This window comes from Cynocephalus volans, chromosome 1 (assembly GCF_027409185.1).
Source record: "Cynocephalus volans isolate mCynVol1 chromosome 1, mCynVol1.pri, whole genome shotgun sequence".
Classification (NCBI taxonomy): domain Eukaryota; kingdom Metazoa; phylum Chordata; class Mammalia; order Dermoptera; family Cynocephalidae; genus Cynocephalus; species Cynocephalus volans.
Window position 1 is genome coordinate 84435160 of NC_084460.1, and position 25700 is coordinate 84460859.

Here is a 25700-nt window from a genome sequence, read left to right on the forward strand (position 1 = left end):
AAATTTACCCTCACATTTCTGTTTTTATGGATTCTTCCTCCTCTAGGAGGAAGCACCCTTAAACCAAACCAAGAAGCATGGCTTATTAAAGAATGGCAGAAGAAGACACTGTAAATCCCAGCCTGGTGAAGTATTCCAGGATTGGACTGCTTTCACCTGTTGGGAAAACACAAAATTAAAAATTTGCCTTGCCTTTGTAATGCCTCTGTAACCAAGTTTGGTTATTTACAAGGCCACATGAATTCAGCCTAGCTGTTAACCACTTGCATTCCTCACCTCTGTAACCATGCTTGCTCATCTGCTTAGACCACGTAAATACTGAGAAGCCAAAACTTGCAGCTGCCTGGCTGCCTGTTTCAGATGTGTGTTGAGAAACTGAAACATAGAAACCTGGAATAGTCTGCCTATTAATAGTTTAGCCCTGTAAAACCTGAGCTTGGGGTCCAGATTTTTGGAGCATTAGCTCATCTGGGCCGCTGGCATAATAAATACATGACTGTCCAACCCTCTGAGGGCTGGTCGCTTCCTTGCCAAGTCCGTTTCTGTAACACACCTACTCAAGCTCTACCAAGAAGTCATTATTTTTAATATTATTCAGAAATAATACCTTTGGCTTCTATTCAAATCATCACAAATACCAAATTCTTGTAGTCCAAATTGATGATGATTTATTGTTACATTTTCTGATAACTCAGCACTTTACTCTTCTGGAGACAGACTTGAAGTGTTTTGTTTGCTCCCTTTTACTTACTCATGACCCACCTCACACCATGGCGCCCCCCCAAAAAGAGAATGATCTCCAGCTGTTGAGAGTAAGTAGGCTTATGTTATTAATATAAGCTATTGAAAGCCAACTTCTTAGCAGAATAGGGTGGATAAGATGGTATTCTGTAACATTCTTTTGGCTAATGGAGACCTCCACTTAGACTAAAGATTTGAGCTGACTGATAGTGATGTGCTGCAGGTTAGATGGTTTGGGGTGCTTATGAAATCTGGTACTGATTGATAAGAGTTGGAACAATACTGTTTTACTTTTCTCAATTCATATTAAAGGCTAGGTATAGAGAAAGTCTTTATCCATTTTATTTTTTCCTAGCCAGCATATCTCCTGTCCTTGGCATAGTCCTAATGGTATTGTGAGTGATGTCTATTCTTCAGTTCTAAAGAAATAACTGTGCCAGTAAGATGGGTCTTATTTTATATTTGTATTTCAGTCCTTCCTTTCTTTGCCACTCCTCTCAGGCCTTGTTCATCTGGGACTGTGAGTTTATTAGCCTGCATTTCCTTCCACAATTGCATTAAAAGGTGAATTTAACCCTGAATGTAAAGATAATAATTCCCACCCAAAAATTTTTTGAAAAACTGTAATCCCATACTTTTCTGGGCTACCCTGGGCCACAGAGCACCTCTAGTCACTTCCTGCCTCTGTGTTATCTTGGCCTTATCAGCCCTGTCACCCTGTTGCTAGTCTCCCTTCTGCTCTCAGTGACTTTTTAAAAATCATTGTTTGTTTTTCTTGTTGCTTGTGTTACTTCTTTTACTGAAAGATTACAGGATTCCTTAGTGGCCACCAAATAGCAGAATTTGAAAATCTATGTGAATATGTGCATACTTTTCTTTAAGAGAACTCTAAGCTGAAATACATATCAGCCTTGAAACCAAACTTCCCAATTTCTCAGTGATTTAAGTTTATGTTAATTTCAATCAGTTTGTTAGTTTTCATTTAATAGGCCGATGAGTGATTTGCCTAGGGTGACCCAGCAAGTCAGTTGCATATTCAATTATTATTCCAAATCCCACAGGGTATAAAAAATCTAAAACTCTTACTCAAGGACTGTTCTCCCTCTGCAGTTTTTTAGCTGCAGTTTTTTAGCTGTACAGTTACATGTATGTCCCCACTTTCCCACTTGCAGGTTGGTTGAGGGCTATTAATGCACACATGATGGACATCAAAGACTGGCTAGAACTAGAGAGAGAAATACAGCTGCTGTTTTTGTATCCTAGAATATCCTGGTGGTAAGTTAGGTAATGTGTCATATAAAACTGCAAAAGAAAGGGAAAGACTGACATTAAAACAACCCTAATTTTTTTTCTGTTATCTCAGTGTGTTGCTCTATTCCTATTGAGTTTTCCTCTCCCATTCATTACAATCAGTTCTAAATTGTCTTGACACCATTTTCTACACTTTAAACAAACCTTTTCCCCCTAACTTCTCAGTTAAGTTAAAAGCCTCTTATTGGTAGATGAGAGAGAAAGTCAGAAAGAGAGAAAGAAACTTTTTAATTAGATGGTAATTTTTATTAAAATGCACTCCATAAGAGGAAAGAAATATGTTCATTTTGATGAATAAAGAAAAAACTTAGGTTTCTAGTTGATGTCCATTTTACAAGTAGCCTTTGGAAGGCACACCAAATATTATAGGCATTAAAAATGCTGACTTAATGCTGGGCAAATCCATGTACTCAGAAGATATTCACCAATGATCCATCCATGGGTGAATACCTGAAGAAAATGAATTTTAAAAATTGGTACTTATGATTGGTTCAGCTTGCCTCTCTCAGAGAAGATGATTTTGTTTATTCTGAAAATGCCCCTCTCTCCGTACATCACACTTGCCTGACAAAAACCCCAACCCTGGCTAAATCCAGCTGTTCACCTACTGCGTGCCCACACCCACACCCACACCAACACAGCAGAGCATGACTGGTCCTCTGAGTTATGCCCACCCACACCCTTCTAGGGGCCTGCAGTGCTGCACGGGGCCCCCCACGCTCCCCACAGCTCTGCTCAGCCTCGCTCTCTGCTGATGACTTTGCTTCCTCCTTCACTGAGAAGACAGAAGCAGTTAAAAGAACTTCCACAAGCTCCCACCTTGAAATCTACCCTCCTACCAACATCTGGGCCACTGTTCCCTGCTTTCCCTACGGGCAAACTCTCCATGTTCCTGTCCGAGATCATCTGGATTGATCTTACCTCTCTTGCCTTCTCAAATATAGTAACTCCAACAACTTTTCCTTCTCTTTCCAATTTGTACTTTGCCCCTCTCTACTGGATTTTTCTCATCAACATATAAATGTGCTGTTACATTGCCCAAATTAAGAATACTACAGGAAAAAACGCTCTTTCAACCCCATTCCCACCCATCCCCCAGCTACGGGCCCCTCCCTTTCTTTTCTCTTTTTTATAGCTAAATTTCTTGAAAGAGATGAAGTGTCCACTTCCTCTCCTGCCACCTTCTTCTGAACCTCCTTCAGTCAGGCTCTTGCTCCTTCTGTGCCAATTCCTAAATCAAATGGTCAATTCTCAGTCCTCCTCTTACTTGTCTTCCCAGCATCATTTGATACTATCAGTCAATCCTGATCCTTGAAACACTTTCTTTCCCCATATCTCCAACTTCTAAAGTTAGAAGTGTTCCAAGATTCAATATTTACATAACTTATTTTCTTTGTCTGCACTCATTACCTGTGAAATCATTCAGTCTTGAGGCATTAAATACCATCTGTATGTTGATGACTGTAGCCCGGACCTCTCCCCTGAACTTCAGACTGTTATGTCCAGATTACTATACACATTCTCTGTTTGCTTACAAAATTTAGCATGCCCCAAATCAAGATAATTTTCTCTCAAATCTGTTTCTCCTATACTCTTCCCCAATCAGTAAATGAAAACTCTATCCTTCTAGTTACTCAGGTCAAAATCCTAAGAAGCATTCTTAACTCTTCTTATTCTCTGACGTCCATATCCAACCCATGAGCAAATACGTCAGTCCACCAGCATCCAGACACTTCTACCACCGCCACTGCTACCACTCCGGTCCGAGCCACGGCTCAGCCTCTCCTGGATTATTGCAGCACTTTCCTGGTCTTCCTGCTTCCTCCCTGTCTCCCTACTCAACACAGCAGCCAGAATGATCCTATTGTAAGTCAGATCATATCACTCCTCTGCTAAAAACTCTCTAATGGGTAAGAGGGTAAAGGACAAGAACCTTCTAGTGGTCTCCAAGCCTTACATGAAGGGACGCCCGCCACTTGCCCTCCAGTTGGTCTCATCTCTGCACACACTCCTCTTGCTCACTCTGTTCCAGCCACACTGTTCCTGCTGCTGCTTCTCCAACCCGTCAGCCACACGGCTGCCTCAGTCCCTTCTGCCTGAAGGTCTCTTCCCTCATGGGAGGAAGGTTCACTCTCACTTCCCTTCAGCCTCTGCTCCGATGTCCCCTCTGCTCACATTAGCTTTACTTTAGACTAGATGAGTAGTAATTCCGTCAATACCCTGCATGCCCTTTTCCCACTTTATTTTTCTCCATAACACTTACCACCACTTGATATGTATTCATTCATTATGAGTTCACCATCTTTCTCATCTTCTCTCACTAGAATTAATCTCAATGAGGGCAGCAACATTGTGGTTTTTGTTCACTGCTACGTCCTCAGTCCCTAAAACAATACCTGGTCCATTGCAGGCACTTAAATATTTGTTGAATGAATGAAATGCAATTAAAACTCTTCCCGTTAAATTAGAAATTCGCATTAATTCAGTCTAAGAACACTGCATTGGTTTACCTCTTGTGGTGCAAGTTAGTTTTCAGTTTTTCTTACCCACTGCTTCACACTGCTGAGCTGTGCCAAGTAGTAGTGTAAAAACTGGCTTGTCTTTTCCCACATCACATAAGAGCTGCCGAGAAAAGCCAAATCCCAGATGGGTCTCAGAGAAGGATCAATATGTCCATGACTATCTGAGAGGGAGGAAAAAAGCACATTTGTATTAAGGCATTTTTTGAGACAAAATTTCAGAAGTTTCAGTAATAAAATAGGATTTAAACTTAGTCATGTTAGTCATCTCTCACAGCAAGACCTTGAGCTGGACGGTGATTTGTTTGCATCTGTTTTTACATTACTGTGGAGATTTATATTCTTCAATTAGCCATGCCGAGCAAATCTATTATAAAACAATTTAATGGCTACTTGCTATCCTGTACACATGCAAAGTAAGAGCTATAATGACACTCAAAGTTAATCTAAAATCTTGTCAGTTGAGAAGCATTTTTAACTAGGTTGAAAAGTCTATCAGTGAACTTCTAATTACCTTCTGGCTTGCGTCTACAGTCAATGTGATGGTCTTTGCTTCCTAATCTGCCAAAATGTCTTTGTCCTCTATCATTGGCTTTAAAGCTAGTCAATGTGTTGACAGCATCTCTGTCACTTTTTTTGAACACATGAAGAAATCAGGTGGGTTCTTCCTATGGCATTGTTCTTGGACATAAACTCTTTAAAATTCAGCAAACATTTTTTAAAAACCTACTTAATAAATACCAGACACTGCTAGAGGTAGGGATACATTGATTAATAAATTACCTTTTGTGACTTTTAGGAACTCAAATTTTAGCAAGTAATTAATTTATGAGATAACTGTTCATGGACCATCATTTTATATACCTTTGCAGAGATATTCTTTGTCTATATTAAGGCCTGATAATAGTATAGAACATGAGGAATACTAATAAGCTTATTAGGAAACTAATCCTTTTTGGTAAAATAATCTTTAGTATTCTGTACAGAATTCTGTTCTGTATTGGTAGCACTTGACTTGGCTGGTTGATACTAGTAGGACATTCATTCATTGCTTGGGAGCTGTGGAAGACATAATAAAGATGGGTCCCTACCCTCCGCATGATGACAAAAATATAGCAGATACAGTCTTTAAGAGAGGGAGGATCAGAGAGCTGGTGGAGAAAAGGAAGAGGGAGGTTTCTTTGGTCTGGAGGTGCTTGGGGAAAGCTTCACAGAGATGATATTTTTGCTGAGACTTGAATTCCTGTCGTGTACGTAGGGGTGGGAGTTGGGCACTAGCGAGACAGCACACGCACTAAGGGAAGAAAACACTGGGCAGGTTCAGGCTCAGTGACTGCTCTTGATAGAGTATGAAATATATTGGCACCAGACTGTGCACGGCTTTGTACGCAGTGCCAGGGTGGCTGTGGACTTTGATTCAGGAGTACGTATGGGGAGATGACTTGGCAGGCGGAGTTCGGGACAGATGGAAGGAGGAGACTTAAATCTGACAGACCTGATAGCAGGCTATTCAAGTAGTTTTAGGGGGAAGTAGCACAGGTATGAAGGATGGTGATAGTGGGCTTGGAGAGACAAGATGGGTTCTAGATACTTCGTGGAGGTAGGCTTCATAGGAAAAGGCAAATTATTAACTGTTAAGAGACAAGTTGAAACTGATCAAAGTTTCTAGCCAAACTGTGGGAGGATCGTATCACAATTAAATAAATGAAAGCCAGAATGTGGAAGCCTTTTGAGTGAAAAACAAGTTGAGTTTTGTATTAGGTGCATTAAGTACAGTGTCAAGAAAGCCATGGAGTAGGTGATGTAAAATGCTACAGACAAATCAAGAAGGATAAGGAGCAAGAGAGACCATTAAGTTTGGTGATCCGGGTGGTCCAGATATAGAAGTTTTACTTCTTGTACATAGAGTAGAAACTAACGGGGAAGAAGTTGAGGCTAAGGCAGTGTGTACAGAATCAAGTTTTCAAGAACAGAAGAATAAGGAGGGAGATGGGTTGATGGTTCTAGGAAGGAAGTGGTCAACAGATCTTGACTATCTTTGTAGGGCTAGAGAAGGAACCAGATGACAGATTTCAGAGATGGAAAAGATACTAATGGGGCAAAATTATCGAAGAAGCCAGAGAAACTAGAGTCAAGGGTATAAATAAAAGGAGCCTTAGAATACAGAGAGAGATGGGGAAGGTATAGAGACTTTGAAGCAGAAAAAAGCTGCAGCATCAAATATCTCAATGTCAGTAAAGCAGAAGGTAAGGCTGTCTTCTGAAAGTGGGTGAGGCCAGGGTGTGCTCTGGGCTTTGAAGAAATGGCAAAGCTGCAACACAACCATCATGTAGAGTAAAATAAGAAATCAGAAATAAACAACGAGCAGCACTGAGGGCCCAGCACTTGGAGAACTTTTTTAGAAGGAAAAAGCGGCTGAGAATAAAGCAAAAATGCATCTCTTTTCCTGCACTGTCACCATTCACTGTAGCATGGTTCATCTAGTTCCCTAATGCTTTCCTGTTAATTAATTCCTGTTAATCAATATCCAAGTGCCTTCAAACTTAGAATTGAGCACTTTTAGAATACTTCATTGTCTTTTCTATGTAATTTCTTTAACTCGGTAATGTCATTTTATGCTATTTTTATAGATGTTATTGTAGGAAGTATGTTTCAGACTCCTACTTTCTGATAAGAATAACAGCATTTTGTGAAAGAATTTGTCATTTCTCCCTGGTATGAGCAGCTTAACCATAAAGATTTCAGAACATTATGGATGCAGGACTCTGAATTCAGTATCTTGATATGAACATTTTTTCCTTGCTTTACTGTTAAGAGGTTTCCCATCATGCCTGTTTTCATTGATTGAAAACTTTCTTTATCCAACTCATCCTCACGTATTTCATCTTACAGTGCCTCTAAGCGTTCAGATTTGGGAAGTCAAAACTCATTACCCTAGAAGACAAATGAGTCACACTAAATACAGTGAGGACATTTGAAAGATGGGTGTTAGCAGCACTGCTGCAGAATCACTTGGACAGACAGGATTTTAGCTGATTATTCACGGGTCCTCAGTCTCTTCCTCTGTAAGTAGTACACTTGAGTTTATATACAGAAAGTTTATGAATTTATTAGAAAAAGTAAAACTTTTACTCATAATAGAAACCAGACAACTACTTTTGTAGGGGAAAAATAATGTGGAACAAGGACATTCTGAAATGGATTAGATCTTCTCACTTATTAATTATGCAATAGTCCAATACCTTGGACCGATTAAATACGGTATAGAACCTGCTGAGGTTTGAACTGGCTAAAATTAACTTTATCTAAAACCCAATCTTTTTGGTTTTAAGTAAATCATTTTACATATACAGACAAGCTATAAGTAGCACCATTAAATGTCTCTGCTGAATTTCCAGTGACAGCAGAATTTGTAAGTTTTGTTAACAAAAAGGTGCCCCTTGGTAAAAAGAAATTTTTTTGAAGTTTCATAGTAGCCACATTAAGTTAGATTGTTATAGAATGACCCTTATGGGTATATAGGACTTTTTAACTGAACATAATCTAGTTAACCTGTGCTGTTAAAAAGTGTCCAAAGTCTAGTGATCCTGTGATAAATATTCAAAGAAAAGGTCCTATACAATTTCTAAAATTTGTGTCTTAAGGAGAATAAATAAACCCTATTTTCCCAACTATATGGAAAAAAAAAAATCCCTCAGTAACTATATATTTTTAAGTATTAGTCATTAGCTCATTTATTTCCAGCAGTATTAAGTATAAACAAATTCTACTACAACATAAAATTTTGAATTGCTCTTCATAATTCTTTACACAGGATTTGATCCGAGTTGTCAGAGAATTATTATGTGAGAATCCAAGGCTTTGAATTTTAGCATTGCAAGGAGAAGTATTCCACTTCCAGGTTTTTAAGAACACTTAGTCTCATTAAGCTGATGGGGGTCAAGGTACACTCAGGAATGGAGACTGCAGGTCCCCTGGTGTTGAAATGGGTTTGTCGTGGCATCAGGGCAAATGAGTGAAGTATGAGAGCGTGTGGGATGGGGAGTGCTGTAGTGGTCAAGCTTCATACCCAAGTGCAACTCCAGAGATGTCTTTTGTGGGTTTGAAAATTGGATTTGCCAGTAAATGTTCTGAGTCTCAACTGCTGCCCACGTACTCTGCTGAGTGCCAGCACAAAGGAGCTCTGCTTCACTTCCGCTGAGTCACTTCAGAGGGCAGCTCATGTATTAGAGATGGCACCACTGCCCATTAGCCACTGCCCCGAAATGAGATAAACATGACTCCACCGCAGCATCCCAGAAAGGGCCTGAGACGGTTGGCTCACTCAGCCCTGGCGCAAAAGGCTGTGATGGGCAGAGTGAAGGCACTGGAAGTGGTCATGTCAAATATCCAAAGCCACCACACAAATCTCAAGAAATGTCACTCAGGTTTCTGACTGAACCCTGAAAACTGCACGACTGTGTGCATGTTCCATTGCGAAGAACTCTCGACCTCTTACTTGGAGGCTCAGCTCTTGCTGTGCCCTTCGTTCTAGGATGGGACGTGCGGAGATTAACGGAGCATACATAGCTTTTGGTGGAGTTACTCTATTGCACTAAAGATGAAGAACAGGAAGATGAAACCTCTGAGTTTTGTTTAAATAATTAGGCACACCGCCATCTATAGTTGAATTAAAGTGCCACTTTAGGGGTAAAATTTAAGTGATCATTCTTTTTAAATTTTAGCGATTACATATACTTCTGAATATAGAAATTCCACATATGAATTCATACCAGGTATGCTGACTATATCCAAGGGGTTTTTAAGTCGCTTCATTTGCTTGAAAAGCAGGTAATCCTCTTGTAGTCTTCTCTTTTTCTCGAGGAACCGTGTACAAGTTACATTAACAGCTGGTCTGGGTTTCTGATTCTTGAAAAACACTTGAGCAGAACATTTCCCCAAATGTTCCTCACCTTCCTGAAGTAAAGATTTTGGAATTAAAAAGGATGATTCCTTTTCACCCCCCACCCATTGCAGTGAACATAAACACACAAGATTGAGAAGAGTTCGTTGTACACGGCAGGTATGATCTGCATCAGTAGATGTCGCAGGCTTTGCTTTAGAAAGCAAGTTTTGTGCTCACAGCTGAATATAACAGTCCTTCACTCCTTGCTACTACTTTAACTCTTGCTTTGTGACTGCGCCCTTATAAAATAATGCTGGGCCTGTTCCAAAAAATTTCATCAATGTTCATTGAGCACTGCTTGGCTCAAACCTCTAGGACAGTGGATCCTTCACCCTCTACTGTGGACCAACATAGGGCTTAGCTAGACCTCAAGGTTACTAACTTGAACAAAAAGATGACACCGGCTCCTGTTAACAAAAATAACAACATCTTCATGCTGCCTTATGAATTAGATCCTCTTATTCCAATTTTAAAGGTTAAGATACTGGAGTTTAAAGAGAAACCTACCCCACGTCTCACCTTTGTTTGCATTCATATTTAAATGTGGGTGTAACGGGTATTCTGAGATCACCCTCACTTATTCTCAAATCCAGAGACATCTGGAACTTCAACTAGACATTAGATGTATGGCTCATTTCACCCTTTGGGGTCACAGATTCCTTATCCTGACCATAAAAGCCAGGGAACCTATTCCAAGAAAAATGTACATATGCTCATACTATCAGCATGGGCCTAGAATTTGAATTTGAAGTTCATGGGCCACTATATACCACCCACCCAAAACCATCCAAGGGCCCCTAGTCAAGAACTTCTGTCACAATAGGGCTGGTCAAGCAATTGAGGCAATAATCTTTCCATTTTGCATCCTGAGGGGCATCCCAGTTAAAACAACAACCAAAAATAAACTTAAAAAGAAAAAGCCCACAAGGAAACAAATCATAACAAAAATGGGATCTGCTTAATAAGCCTATCTCCAGAACTAACTCAAAAAACTGAAATTGACTTTTGTTGGGAAAATATAGGAAAATGGTCAGGGCCCCTCAGATGTTCAGAATCTCTTGCCATGCATTTGCTATGAATAGGTTGTGTGTGGGCAGAATTAGTGCGCCTGTGTGGCTGGAATTTTACTGCCTTGGGCAGCCGCCACTGCACAAGTGGCCATGCTTTCCAACTTATGGCTTCCAAGGACCTGTTTACTGTTTACCTAGCTCATATTCCTGCATATAAAGGGTCTGGTGACCCAAGCTGGCATGTGAAAGACTTGTGACCCAGTATGTGAATGAGCTTGAGGGGTCTGTGAGCTCCAGACCCAGCCCTAGCTCGACAATTGGCCCAGTTGGTGCAGGATTACCGGCAGGTAAAAGAGCCAGATAACTGGTGTAGTTGTGTAGCTCTACAATTGGTGTAGTTGGCAGGATTCCGACATTAGCCTAGCCATAGCAGAGCGCCACAATTGGCATAGTCTGTGACAGGATTCTGAGCAGTTACAGGAGCAGAAAGCCCTTCGAAGAAGGAGGAAATGTGGCTACTTTTGAATATGCTCTGCCCTATGGCAACTTTCCTGTTGACTGGAATCTGGTTGCTGCACACTGTACTTCAAGGCAACATAGACCAGGTACTACAATGCAAAACCCCTTGGGAGGGGGAGGAAATGTGGCTGTCCTTGAGCATGTGGTGCCTGGTGGCCACTTTTCTGCTGACTGGAGCCTGACTACTGTTAACTAGGCTGCAAACTCATCAAGATTTGCAGCAGAAAGCAGAGTTGTTGTAAGCATGGATAAATGTCCTGGAGGATGATATGCAGTGACTGGCCACTCCTGCCCCTCACACCAGGAAAGATGGCCAACCCAGTGGGGAGTTGGGAGGAACCATGCATCTCCAGACACGACCTGTTGCACACAAGAAATTGAGACAGTAAAGCAGCAGAAATAGGGAGAGCCCCTGGCTGCTACAGCTATGGGGCCTAGGGGTGGATGGTCTAATGTGCTCTAGAGATGATATAGTAAACGCATGTTGTGTTTGTCTGAAGGCAAATGGCTCAAAGGGTGCCACTTAAACCTGATGGCTGGACAGGTGCTATAAAAACCCTAGAAAAGAGTGCCACATGCAGATGGGCAGATGACCTGAGGATGGGTGCCCCTGCAGAATTTCAAGTATGTTTTCACCTGGTGAAAAGGTGGAAAAGTTAGTCTCCATTACTACATGCCTGTCTTGGAGGCAGCAGTTACAGAAAAGACACAGATATGCACAGAGGCAGGGCTCCTGCTCCTCAATGGACTGGGTGAATGCAGCTGCTTGAACTGTGGGCGAATGCTGCAAAAACTGCCTGAGACTGAGTGAGTAGCCAGTGAAAGCCAAGCTGATTGAAGTAATTCAAAAGCTGGAGAAAAACAAGGGTGAAGCAGTTAAACTGTTTGCTAAAGACATTATCTTGGCAGTGAGGCAGCCAGATGCTAAGAACCAGGACAATGGGGAAAATGCCCTAAAGGCATTTGAGAAGTCTGGATGGGTGCATCACAGGCCCACAGGGTGTTTGAGAAGTTTCAGAGAGCACCGCTCCCATCCTAGAAGGACTGAGTTGTCCCAGAGGACAGACCTGAGGTGTCATTGCCCTTGGCAACCCGCTCCCTTCATCCCAGCCGCTCTGGCTGGAGCTATCCTGCCTCAGCACCTCCAAAGAGCAAAAGCCAAAAACATTGGTGTTGTTCACGTTGTGTTAAGTTTTCAGGCGAGCAGTATGTGAGAGCAGTGGACGCACAGCAGCCTCCACCTAGATTTCAGAAGATGTATGAAAAAAGCTGGGGGACTCAGGCGGAGACCTGCTGCAGGGGTGGAGCCACTGCAGAGGTCATCTACAGAGCAACGTGGAGCAGAAACCCCCACTGAGGAAATGTCTAGTGGAGCCAGGATGGCAGGACAGCCACCAGGAGCCCAGAACCGTGGAACTGATGGCAGGGTGCAGTGCCAGCCTGGAAAAGCCACAGGCACCAGGGCAGCTCAATGGGCTGCACTTGGCAGAGCTGTAGGAGCAAGGTTGCCCAATGCTTTAGGGGTGCAGGTGCCCCAGTGTGCTTAACGTTTGCCCTGTTTGGGTTTTGGATTTGTTTGGGGCCTGTTTTTCCTTTCTATTCCTCCCTCCTGGAATGGGAATGTGTACACAGTGTCTGTCCCACTGTATCTTGGAAGTAGATAAACTTGTTTTTGACTCTTTACAGGTTCGCAGCTAAAAGGACTTTTGCTTTTGGTCTCAGAGGAGACTTTGGACTTTGGACTTTTGAGTTGGTGCTGCAACAAGCTAAAGACTTTTGGGACTGAGATGGAATGTGTAATGTGTGAACATAAGGGTAATTTATCCTAACTGAGGGAACGTCATGGAAGATTCTGAATGTGTTGATTATTAGGTGAGGAACCCTGATGCAATGGATTGTTGGGAACATATAGGAAAATGGTCAGGGCCCCTCAGATGTTCAGAATCTTGTCGAGCATTTGCTGTGAACAGGTTGAGTGTGGGTGGAGTTAGTGTGCCTGCACGGCGCCACCACCTCAGCTGGAATTTTACTGCCTTGGGCAGCCGCTGCTGCACAAGTGGCCATGCTTTCCAACTTATGGCTTCCAAGAGCCTGTCTGCTGGTTACCTAGCTCATAGACCTGTGTGTAAAGGGTCTGGTGACCCAGCCTGGCATGTGAGGAGTCTGGCAACCCAGGCTGGCATGTGAAGGGTTTGTGACCCAGTATATGAATGGGCTTGAGGGATCTGTGAGCTCCAGACCCAGCCCTAGCTTGACAATTGGCCCAGTCGGTACAGGATTACTGGCAGGTAAATTTGCCAGACAACTGGCATAGTTTTGTAGCTCACAACTTTCCCATGGGTAACTTTTCCTCCTCAGGTGCTAGTTGTGAGTGAGAGTGGATTTTAGTGGTGCATTAAGATGTTAATTTTTGGTGCAACATAGAAAAAAGATGAAGGGAGCATTCAGGGAGAGGCATACCCAATGGCAGAGACAACTTGTGCATGTTCTTCTTGATGCTGAAGCCATTTCCAGGGAAGAGAAAAAGAACCAGGTGTTGCTCCCTTACGTTTTTCACTCCTTTTTCTCCCCTAAACACCTCCACAGAATCAAAGCAGTTGCCTGAAGGTAAAAGAACTCTCCTTCACCCCCTAAAATGGAATTTCAATTGGCTAGCTGTGCTCTTAATGTATCTACAGGATCAAATCCAGAGAAATATACTGCTGGTCAAAATAATCTAGTAATTGTTTTCGCTTTAGCTTTAATCTAACCCTTTGAGTTTGCAACACAAGAAATCAAAGTCATCTTCCTTAGGCTTTAAGAAAATTTTAATTTTCTGGTTAAATAAACAAAGTCAGAGTATATTGTTGTCATGTTAGATCTTGTTTCTAAATATCAGAGCATTCTTTCAGTAGCATCGGGTTGGGGGAGTCCTGCCTTCACCCCCAAAGCTCTGCCACCCAGAGACACATTAGTGTTGGGGCTTCCTGTTCATCCCGGGCTGCTTTGACTCAGCACAACACAGAGACAATTTGGGCTGGTCTCTCCACCCATGTTCTGGTTGCCACCTCCCAGCTTGCCCAGCAAATGGAAGCTCATCTGGCTCTAATTCCTATATGTTTTCTATTTGCTTTCTTCTTGAAAACAGAGAAAAGGGAACTTGGCAAAATGTGGTCTGCTTGGTCATAACTGTGGTGAGGCTAACAACGCCGGAAGCATACACTGGGAGTGCTCTGTGTTTTACAGAACCTCTATGTTTACAAGCTCGTAGAACTGGCCTCAGGCTGTGCCGGCCTGCCCACCTGAAATGTCACCAGCTGACAGGAAAAGGAACGCGTTGGCATTTGAGAGTGACTCATTCAAAGGACTTTAAGGTGCTAGGACAGATACCAAAGGGAGCTGTGAAATTCTCTCCCAGGCCTGAGGAAGGGGGAGATGATGGCTTTGTGGATTGTTTTAAATGAAACCCTGCATAAGGCCATGAAGTTGAAGTAGTTAAACCTTGAGCTGCCTAGTTCTGTTCCTCAATCTTGAGAACAAACAAAACAAAGCAGGAGAAAACAAAACCTCCAGGTCACTACATATTAAGATTCTCATTTTTTTCTTTTCTAAACCATATTTGTAGGAGTTGCCACTAGGATACTTCACTCGTGGTGGGGGCTTACCTCTGGGTGGTAGCGCTCTGTGCTAAACACCAGGTCAACTTCACATCCCTTTTTTGGATTAATCTGAAATACAGAAACTGAATCTTGGTATAGTGGAAGCTGCATTAACATCTTCATATCTAAGAATCATACTCTTGGGATAACATGACATGCAAATGGTAGCTGTTATGTTTGTACCTGAATAACATTGGTGATTTTTTAGGAGAAAAGATCTCAAATTTTGGTCTAATTTGTCATTTTGCTTGGTAGTTTGACACCTACTCATAAAGAGGGAGGTTGAAAAAGGGAAATGGTTGTATTATGGCTGGACACTGACTTTGTGAGAGCAGCTAAGTGAAAAACAGACACGTGTATGGCGGGACCTGGACCGAATTCCTTCAGTCCCCGCCTACTCAGGGCCTTCTGCACGCCCTGCTCTGGGTGCGGGGGCTACATGAGTGAGCAAGACAGACGAGGGCTCTGCAGAATGCCACTCACAGTCCAACAGGGGATAGGGGCAACAAACGTGTCATAGATCATAAACCATGAGGTTTCACGCAGTGATAAGTGAAGAGAGAGTCCTCTCTAAGCTGAGATCTAAGGGACAGTGAGGAAGCAGCCACACCCAGATCTGGGGTTGGGGACGTGCCATACAGGCCGAGGGGACCCAGGTTGTAGGAATGAGGTGGAATTTGCAGACAGGTCATTAGTCTGTGACAGGATGAATTACCAACATTGAAGAAGTCCTCAGAGTTATGGTCTTCCTTTCCTTTACAGTTTTCACAGGCGGGCATACTTCTAAACCTTTGAAATGCATGTTTAACCTTTTTAAACTGTTGAATTGATTCCAATGCATATTTTTTAAGTATGTATACCCATATCATTGAAGCAATTTAAACTGTTTACAAAAACTTTATATCGTTTGCTATCATTTTTTTTAAAGAGAGCAAAATGATCATTTAGTAGAAGGAATATTTTCTAGATAAGAAAAGGAACTTTCTGCTGTATGGAGATGAAGTTACTTCATATGATCTTGATTAAGTTAGATTCTGGAAACATCAATTTCCTTTGAATCTTCACCTGGGAACACAACCACCAAACAGGGTTATCTTATTTTAAATAGACCAGATATTATCTATTCCTATTACAGATTCTTTTAAAATGCTGTGAAACTGGAGAAGGGAAGGATAGGCTTCTGTGGCAGTTATTTATGTGGAGAAGACTCGTATTTAAACATATATATGTATGGATGTCGCTGGTGCAGGGCGAGTACCCAAGAGAACTGCACACACAGCAGTTTGCTTTGGGCTCATTTTCAGTCTGCAAACAATCTGGTGTAAGTGGAGGCACTGATTTCAGTTTACAAAAGGGACACACACAAGTCTGTCTATTCACTCATTCACTGTTCTCCACCTACTACTAAGGCGGGTACTAGGGAGATACAAAGAGATGTGACATCCAGTCCAGTCTTCCCAGAAACCTACGTCTAGTGTAGAAACAGGCAGGTGAGCGGGTTTGCAGTGTGGCTGACGGTACAGCTGGACGCTGCCTGTGTAGGATGCTTTCTAGAGTGGGTGAGGCCTGCACTAGCTCTTCGGGGAGCCAGTGACAGCCAGGCAAAGGAAAGGAGTGTAGGGGCTGGCACTCCAGGAGAAAGCAAAGCTGGAGAAAAGGTGGCCTGGGAAGGCTGGTGTGAGGTCATGGAGAGCCTCGTTTTTTATGAAGAAGACTTGGAACTCGATCCCAAAGTCTGTGGGAGCCACATCAAACATATCTACAGTACACAGGTTGTTGTTCAGAGTAAGATAAAAGGGCTTAGAACAGTGCCGGGATCAGGGTGAAAGTTCAACGCATGTTCACTGTTTTCACCGTTATTAAAATCCGCAGACATGAGGGAGAGGAAGAACGGTGCTGGAAACCAGTGTGGCCCAAGTCTGAGGACAGGCAAGAACGACAACGTGGACTCCCACCACGTTTGCTTTCACTTTGGTTTGCTCCTGAGACAGCCATCAAGCAGTGAAAGGCCGTACGTGAGCTATGCGTGACAGAGGCTGAACAAGAGTCCCACGCCTCTGTCCCAGAGACTCTATGCGTGACAGAGGCTGAACAAGAGTCCCACGCCTCTGTCCCAGAGACTCTATGCGTGACAGAGGCTGAACAAGAGTCCCACGCCTCTGTCCCAGAGACTCTATGCGTGACAGAGGCTGAACAAGAGTCCCACGCCTCTGTCCCAGAGACTCTATGCGTGACAGAGGCTGAACAAGAGTCCCACGCCTCTGTCCCAGAGACTCTATGCGTGACAGAGGCTGAACAAGAGTCCCACGCCTCTGTCCCAGAGACTCTATGCCTGACAGAGGCTGAACAAGAGTCCCACGCCTCTGTCCCAGAGACTCCCGACGTCCAGTGTCCTCAGCGCCTGCCAGGTCAGAGGCGCCGCGCCCGGGGGTCTGCGCTTCCCACACACGCGGGGGGCCCCCCAGGGCAGCCTCCCGCACAGGAGGCAGCCGAACCCCGCGTTTCCAGCGGGGAGCTGGGCCGGGGGTCGGGGAGGAGGGAGCCAGAGGGGACGGGCTCGATCTGCGGTGCGTGGAGGTACCCGAGACGCCCGGGGGGTGCCGAGTGTCACATAAGTAGGGCCGGCAGCGGCGCCACGGAAGCAGGTGCACCCCGCAGGGAAGGCCGGAGAATGAGGACGGTCCCGAGCAACACCCGCCTTCGCGTCAGTCGTGAGTCCTGCGACACCGACGGATCCACCACGTCCACCTCATCCGTCATACAACGGTGCATGGTTGAAATTGCGACTCAAGATACGGTTGGACTCGGCAGGTGTTTTGAAGCGCACGAAGGCCACGGGAGGTACGAAAAGAAACAGAACTCGATAAACAAAGGCTGTGGCTCGGCCAGCATGGAGGCTGCCCTTCCGAAGACTGATGTCCTTTGCTGGTCTGATTGCCTTGTTTTGTTTGAAACAGGCAATCATAAAAGCATCAACATTTCATCCAAAACAAGATTTTAAGATCTTTAGATTTTTGTTGGACTTTACCACGGATCAAGCCCCAGCCCTTTCATCTCCCACGAAGGCCTCGCTCCCTTCTCCCTTCCTATGAGTCACAGGCTCCTCTGAGCTGCTCCTCTGTGCTCTTGTGAGATAAGCAGCCCAGCCACGGGGCCTGCGGGGGACTCAGCACCGGGCAGCGCCCGCCTCAGCTGCACGCAGTGGCTCAGGCTCTGGCGGTTTTAGGATTGTGTGTAACTCAAGTTGTCCTTGATTTAAATGTGAGCGTCTACGATATCCCAAGCACTTTGCAGGAAATACGGCCAGCAAAACAGCAACTTCAGCCCTCAGGGCAGTCTGCTCGGGGAGAGGACTTTAAATAGATCATTGTGGAATTGATTATCTGATTATGGTTGACTTAAGAGCCATGAAAGGATAACTGGAGAATTGAGCTGGTCTAGGGATCAGGGAAGTAACATTTGAGCTGAACTCTGTAGACTAAGAAAGAATTGACTATGGAGGTGGGGAGAGGAGCTGGCAACTCATTCCACACAGAAGGAACTGGGGGCTGAAGGCCCCGAGGAGCATCCAGTGGGACCACAGGGCAGAAAGACTGGAGCCAGAGGGCAGGAGAGGCTGAGCAGGTAGGCAGGGCCGCACCTGCAGGCTACGGTAAGGATTTTACCATGAGAGAAGTGGGAAGCCATGGGCTAGAAGGAAGGATGTTGAAAAGATCCCTCTAGCTGGAGTGAATGGACTTTTAGTCCAGAGTGAGTGTAGAGAGGGTAGGAGGCCAGCTGAAGAGGGCAGATAAGGATGGCTGGGGCATTGAGCCAAGGCGGCAACAGCAGAAATGGACAGAGAAGTTTGTGGTGGACAGATGTAAGTCCTGTCAGAAGGGAAGAAACGAACAGTTATGTAATTCAAGATCAGAAATAACCACTGGAATTCAACACTCTGTATTAAGACAACCTTATTAACAGCAACTGTCATTTAAAAGATGCTCATATTTATAGCATAACAACAACAGAAATCCTACTGGGCTGATGCCTGCTACTGTTCTAAACACTTCACATGTATTGAGTATGCTAAAAACGCTCTGCAGTGTGATGTAGGTCTACCAGGCACTGACTCCTATGAGGACATCCATCGTGTGTGGTGATGGGGTGTTGGAGGCAGTCGGGTGTTCATCCCTGACAAGGGGCAGGTAAAATCGGTGTGCATGCCATGGAGTACTATGCAGCAGTCAGAAATAACAAATTAGCCTACCGACAGCAAGACGGACAGATCTGAAAGCCACTGTGAGTGAAAACAGAAACAACAAAATTTATAGACAATACCATTTACAAAAATTCTAAAAATAAAAATTTGCGCATAAACCAACTATCTTTTATAAGAACACTTACAAACAGGAGAATACTCATCACACATTTTACAGTGGTTGCCAGTGGTGGGGTTGGGGGTTGGGGTAGGAATGAGCATGAAAGGGAATAAAGAGACACACGAACACATGCAGGAAAGGAGCCTAGCCCAGTCTGGAGATGACAATGAACCCCAAACCGAGGGGTGTCATTCCCTCAGCCCTTGGCAGCTGAGGCCAACCAAGAAGAAACAGAGAACCTGAGCAGACTGATTATGAGTAATGAGATTGAATCAATATTAAAAAGTCTCCCATTAAGAAAAGCCCAGGACCAGATGGCTTCACTGTTTGAATTCTACCAAACATTTAGAAAAGAATCAATACCAATTCTTTTCAAACTCTTCCAAAATTGAAGAGGTGTGCACTCTTCCAAGCTCATTCGATGAGGCCAGCGTTACCGTGACACCAAAACAAGGCAAGGACACAACAAAAAAAGAAAACTATAGTCCAATATCCCTGATGAACATTCATGCAAAAATCTTTAACAAAATACTGGCAAACCAAATCCAGCAGTGTATTAAAAAGATTATTCACCATGATCAAGTGGGATTTATCCCAGGGATACAAGGTTGGTACAACATATGGAAATCAGTAAATGTGATATATCACATCAACACAATGAAGGACAAAATCCCATCTCAATTGATGCAGAAAAAGCATTTGACAAAATTCAACCTCCGTTCATGATAAAAACGCTCAACAAATTAGGCACAGAAGGAACATACCTCAACACAATATAGGTCATATATGACAAACCGACAGCTAATACGAATGAGGAAAAGCTGAAAGCTCTTCTTCTAAGAACTGGAGCAAGACAAGGATGCCCACTCTCTCTACTCTTATTCAGCATAGTACTAGAAGTTCTAGCCAGAGCAATTAGGCAAGAGAAAGAAATAAATGGCATCCAAATTAGAAAAGAGGAAGTCAAATTGTCCCTGTTTGCAGATGACATAATTTTATATACAGAAAAACCTAAAAGCTCTACCAAAAAACTCTTAGAACTGATAAATTCAGCAAAGTTGCAGGATATAAAATCAACTTACAAAAATCAGTAGTATTTCTATACACCAATAACAAGCAGATGAAAAAGAAACCAAGAAAGCGATCCCATTTACAATAGCTGCAAAACAAATAAACAAACAAACAAAAAACACCTAGGAATTAATTTAACCAAAGAGGTGAAAGATCTCTACAAGGAAAACTGAAACACTGATGAAAGTTGATGAAAATTAAAGAAGACACAAAGAAATGGAAAGATATTACAAATTCATGGGTTGGAAAAATTAATGTTGTGAAAATGATCATACTACCAAGAGCAATCTGCAGATTTAATGCAGTCCCTATATAAATACCAATGACATTCTTCACAGAAAAAGAAAAAACAATCCTAAAATTTGTATGGAACCACAAAAGACCCCAAATGGCCAAAGCAATTCTGAGCAAAAAGAACAAAGCTGGAGGCATTACACTACCTGACTTCAAATTAAAAGCTATAGTAACCAAAACAGCATGGTACAGGCATAAAAACAGACACACAGACCAATGGAACAGAATAGAGAACCCAGAAATAAATCCATGTATTTACAGCCAATTTATTTTCAATAAAGGCACCAAGAGTATTCATTAAAGACTTAAATGTCCTGAAACCATGAAACTACTAGAAGAAAACATAGGGGAAACACTTCAGGACATCAGACTAGGCAAAGACTTTAGGAAGAGGACCTCAAAAGCACTGAGAACAAAAGCAAGAATAGAAAAATAGGATTATATCAAACTAAAAAGCTTCTGCAAAGAAAGCAATCAACAGAGTGAAGGGACAACCTGTAAAGTGGGAGGAAATATGCATCTGACAAGGGATTAATATCCAGAATATACAAGGAACTCAAGCAACTCAATAGCAAGAAAACAAATAATCCAATCAAAAAAAGGGCAAATAAGCTGAGTAGACATTTCTCAAAAGAAGACATACAAATGGCCAATAGGTATATGAAAAAATGCTCAACATCACTAATCATCAGGGAAATGCAAATCAAAACCACAGTGAGCTATCATCTCACTCCAGTTAGACTGGCTATTATCAAAAACACAGAAAATAGCAAATGCTGGTGAGGATGCAGAGATAGGGAAATTCTTATGCAGTGTTGGTGGGAATGTAAATTAGTACAACCATTGTGGAAAACAGTCTGGAGGTTTCTCAAAACACCACAAATAGAACTGCCATATGATCCAGCAATCCCACTACCAAGTATATGTCCAAAGGAAAGGAAATCAGTAAATCGAAGATATTTGCACTGCCAGATTTACAGCAGCACTATTCACAATAGCCAACATGTGGAATCAACCCAAGTGTCCATCAGCAGATGAATGGATAAAGAAAATGTGGCTTATATACATAATAGAATACTATGCAGCCGTAAAAAAGAATGAAATCCTGTCATTTGCAGCAACATGGACGAGCTTGGTGGATATTATGTTAAGTGAAGTAAGTCAGGAATAGAAAGAGAAATACCACGTTCTCACTCCTGTGGAAGCTGAGAAAGTTGATCTCATAGAAGTAGAGAGTAGAATGGAAGTTATCAGAGGCTCGAAAGAGTAGGGAGGAGGAGGGACAGTGAGAGGTTGCTCAATGGGTACAAAAGTACAGGCAGATAGAAGGAATAATTTCTAGTGTTCCATAGCACTGAAGGGTGACTATAATGAACAACTTATCGTATAGTTTCGATTAGCTAGAAGAGAGGATTTTGAATGTGTACAATGCAAAGAAATGACAAATGTTTGAGGTAATGGGAAAAAAATCAGTGATTGCCACAGTCTCAGGGGGTGAGGGAGAGAGGGAGGGGGGATGAATAGTGGAGCACAGAGGATTTTTAGGGCAGCAAAACTGTTCTGTATGACACTGTAATGGTGAATACATGACATTATGCATTTGGCAAAACCCATAGAACTGTACATGCAAAGAAAGAACGCTAATGTAAAATTAAGCTAATGATAACGTATCAGTATTGGCTCATGACTGTAACAAATGCAGCACACTAATGTGAGGTGGAAGAACAAGAGAAACCGTGCGCAAGAAGGGAAGGGCGTGGGAACTGGCTGCACTTCCTGCTCCATTTCTCTGTAAAACAGAGAAATCAAAATAAAATAAATACATCAGAAATGAATTTTAAAAATTAAAAAAATGGCAGAGAGTAACCTGTGAACAAATAAATAATAAAAGATAATTTTCTTGAAAAAATTTTTAAAAATTTGCACACAAACCAACTATCTTTCATAAGAACCCTTATGAACAGGAGAACACACATCACACATTGTACAGTGGTTGCCAGCGGCAGGGGTGGGCTTAGGTGGGAATGAAAGGGAATAGACAGACAGACAGACACACAGGAGAGGAGCCTCGCCCAGACCAAAGAAGTGATGAGCCCTGAATCAAGGGGTGTAATTCCGTGAGCCCCTGGCAGCTGAGGCTAACAAGCACACAAACAGGCTTGTAGAAAGATATAAGGTCATGTTTGAAATGTCGATCCAGCCCAGAATAACTCACTGTGGATGCCCCGCCCCACATCTCGGACAAAAGTCTGCATTTGTTTTTCACATTGTTAGTGCTGTTAGGTTCGAGGAGTGTGGCAAGCTGCTCACTACAGATGGTTTTGAATCTAGAAGCTCAGCTCCAGACTCCAGAGCCAACCTCTCAAGGTCAGCTGGACCCTGCTCTTGTCTTGCTCAGTGGTCCTCCCACAACACGTTGCTACAGCCACGTGGCACAAAGCTGATCCATTAAATTCAAAGCCATTAAAAAAAAAAAAAAAAAAAAGCTAAATAGACGTTTTGAAAGAGCTGAATCTGACACTGGGCCAGGTGACAAACAGTCTGGCTTTTCTGAGGTAGGGCGGATCCCACGAATGCAGATCACAGCGCTTTGCTCCCTATTCCCAACACTGCCAAAATGATCCACCTGAGAAACAGATGAGGAAACTTGACACGTCTGTCTTAAAACACGGCCACAGGCAGAGCACACTGCTCTAATATTTTTCAGATTAAGGATCTTTAATAAAGAAAAAGTCAGCAAACAAAGCAAATGGTCATGTGACTACAAAACCTGAAGGAATGAATTAGTAGCTCTGTGCTGCAGATTGCTTTTAAATTATGTATAGAAGCTTTTATGCAGTATAGCCTGGAACTAAATGCTTTATAATCATGCACAACTAATGACGTGGTAAATGTTCTAATCTTGTTTATCCCACAGGTTTCTGGATTTTTGGCCCCTATACACCTTCCACATTCCCTACCTCATAATTGTCTTTTTAGGGGACTGACGAGCCCTTTGATTTTTGGTCTGACTTGCAATCAGTTGGGAGGGAAACAGGCCACTTTCAAGTCTTGTCTTAAAAAATATGCAAAGGAATGCCTTCAAAGAACTGAGCTCATCACACTAGATTTTTTTTTTCTTTTTTTTTGGTAAGAGAAATGCTTCTCATATCCTTATCAAATCAATATCAAGCATTTATTCAGTGCTTATGTAAAAGGCGATCTGCTACCTGTGGGAGGGGATCATGACAAAAGCTATGTTACATATACAACACTCTCACTGCATGCTTTACCTGACTCGACCCATTGCCCACGTATTAACTTATTACATCACAAAAGCCTCTTGAGGTAGGTATTATTGTTATCCTCGTTTTCAGGATAAAGAAAGTGAGGCATTTGCCCAAAGTTATGGAATTGCCCAAAGTCACGGAGCTCATAAGCAGCGAAGCCTGCCTCCACAGCCGCCGTTCTTCCCTGATGCTGTGCAGAGGCTGCAAAACCAGAGCCCAGCAGCCTCTCTATGAGAAAAGGCAGAAAGCAAGCTGGCTGCTGGTGCGTGCAAGAGAGAGACTGTTAGCCTGGATGGGTCTTGCACTGTGTTTGCAACCAGGGCTCCTGCAGACAAGAATCACACCAAGCCTTCTTCTGGGAGGGAGACGGCTAGGAAGGGCATGCATATTAGTTTGCTGAGACTATCATAAAAAAGTACCACAAACTAGGTGGCTTAAAACAACAGATATTTATTATCTCACAGTTCTAAAGGCTAGAGGTCCAGTTTCAAGGTGTCAGCAGGGCCATCCTCTGAGACTCTGAGTGGAATCCTTCCTCGCCTCTTTCCAGGTGGCACCTGACAATTTTTGGAGTTCCTTGGCTTGCAACTGCATCAGTCCAGTCTCTGCCTCTGTCTTTAGATGGTCCTTCCTCTAATGATATCAGTCATTGAATTTAGGGCCCATGCTAAGCCACTATGACCTCCTTATTTTTTTTTCAAAGTATTTATTTATTTGGCAGCTGGCCGATACAGGAATCTGAACCCTTGACCTTGGTGTTATCAGTGCCAAGTTCTAACCGAGTGAGCCAACTGGCCAGCCCCAACTATGACCTTCTCTTAACTTGACTGCATCTGCAAGGACTATTTCTAAATAAGGCCACATTCACAGGCACTGAGAGTTAGGACTTCAACGTATCTTTTTGGATGACACAACTCAACCCATAAGAGCATGGAAGTAAAGATGATCTTAGACTGTAGAAGGACCCCTGGATTCAGACCCTTTTGGGCAGAGTAGAAGTGGAAGGACAACCCAGTGCAGATGGGGAAACCCCCAGGAGGATGAGGACTGAGACAAGCCAAGAGAGAGGGAGAGGATCCTCAGGAAAAGGTGGAGTGACAGTCAGGACATGGAGGTGAACAGCCCAGCTTGGGGAGATCAGCAGACTAACGTGGGGGCAGACTTGAGGTTGAGGTTACAGTGGTGGATGGGGGCCAGAATGGAGAGGGTTTCTTGCAGAGACTTTATTCTAGAGCAGTGGTTCTCAAACCTGAGCGTGCAATAGAATCCCCAGAGGGCTTGTTAAAACACAGCATGCTGAGCCCATCCCCAGAGATTCGATTCAGGAGATCTGGAGTGGGGCCTGAGAACTTGCATTTTAACAAGTTCCACGTGATGCTGGCACCTAGAGAAGTCTTGCTGTGGCTGCCACAGGAGGCCACAAAAATGCCATTGTCACTGGGAGTCTCCAAAGACACGATTCTGCTGAAAGCTAAGCTACAGAAAGGAAACCCTGTGTGCCGGAGAAGACACTCCTTGCTTTTCCTCCTCAGTTGCTAAGCACTGGTCCCTTTCTGTGCCTTAGAGCCAGGTGTGACAACTTTCAGCTTCATGTTTGCAGGCTGTTGACAAGTCTGCGTTGTCCAGTGCTCCCCGTGAGTCTAACCTTCCCTCCTGCGCACACTGAGACTCACTGGTCTAACAGACTCGGCTTCTAAATGTCTCCTCCAAATGTCATGCTATTCTAGTAAAAGTGAACTTCTTCATTTTATAAGGTTACTTTTATGAGTCAGGCTTAGTTGGAGACAAGTAAACAACTCATTTGTGAATAAAAATTGCCGTGATGTTCTTAGGTTCTGGCCAGAGAGCATCAGTATATTACATTATACCCTGGAGTTATTGCATTTTCCTTTTCTCGGTCAAGGCCAGATAAAGCAAATACTCTTTACGGGAAGAAAGTCAGTTGCCTTCAGATCAGGCCCCATCCAGCGGGGTTCAAGGAGATCTTTGCATGTGGACACTTTGCTTTATCGGGCTAAGTGG

The 25700-nt window shown here is 43.2% G+C and overlaps 1 protein-coding gene across 1 annotated transcript in view; it reads right to left on the reverse strand.

Annotated features, from left to right (window-relative positions):
- The window catches only part of RARRES1 (retinoic acid receptor responder 1), a 36135-nt gene that overhangs the window by 3326 nt on the left and 7109 nt on the right, over positions 1-25700 (reverse strand). Inside the window, exons 2-4 of the mRNA XM_063102532.1 lie at positions 14690-14752; positions 9344-9527; positions 4599-4735 (exon numbers count right to left, since the gene is read on the reverse strand). Of these exons, the coding sequence (XP_062958602.1) occupies positions 4599-4735; positions 9344-9527; positions 14690-14752 (384 nt within the window). The remainder of the gene's footprint in view (positions 1-4598; positions 4736-9343; positions 9528-14689; positions 14753-25700) is intronic.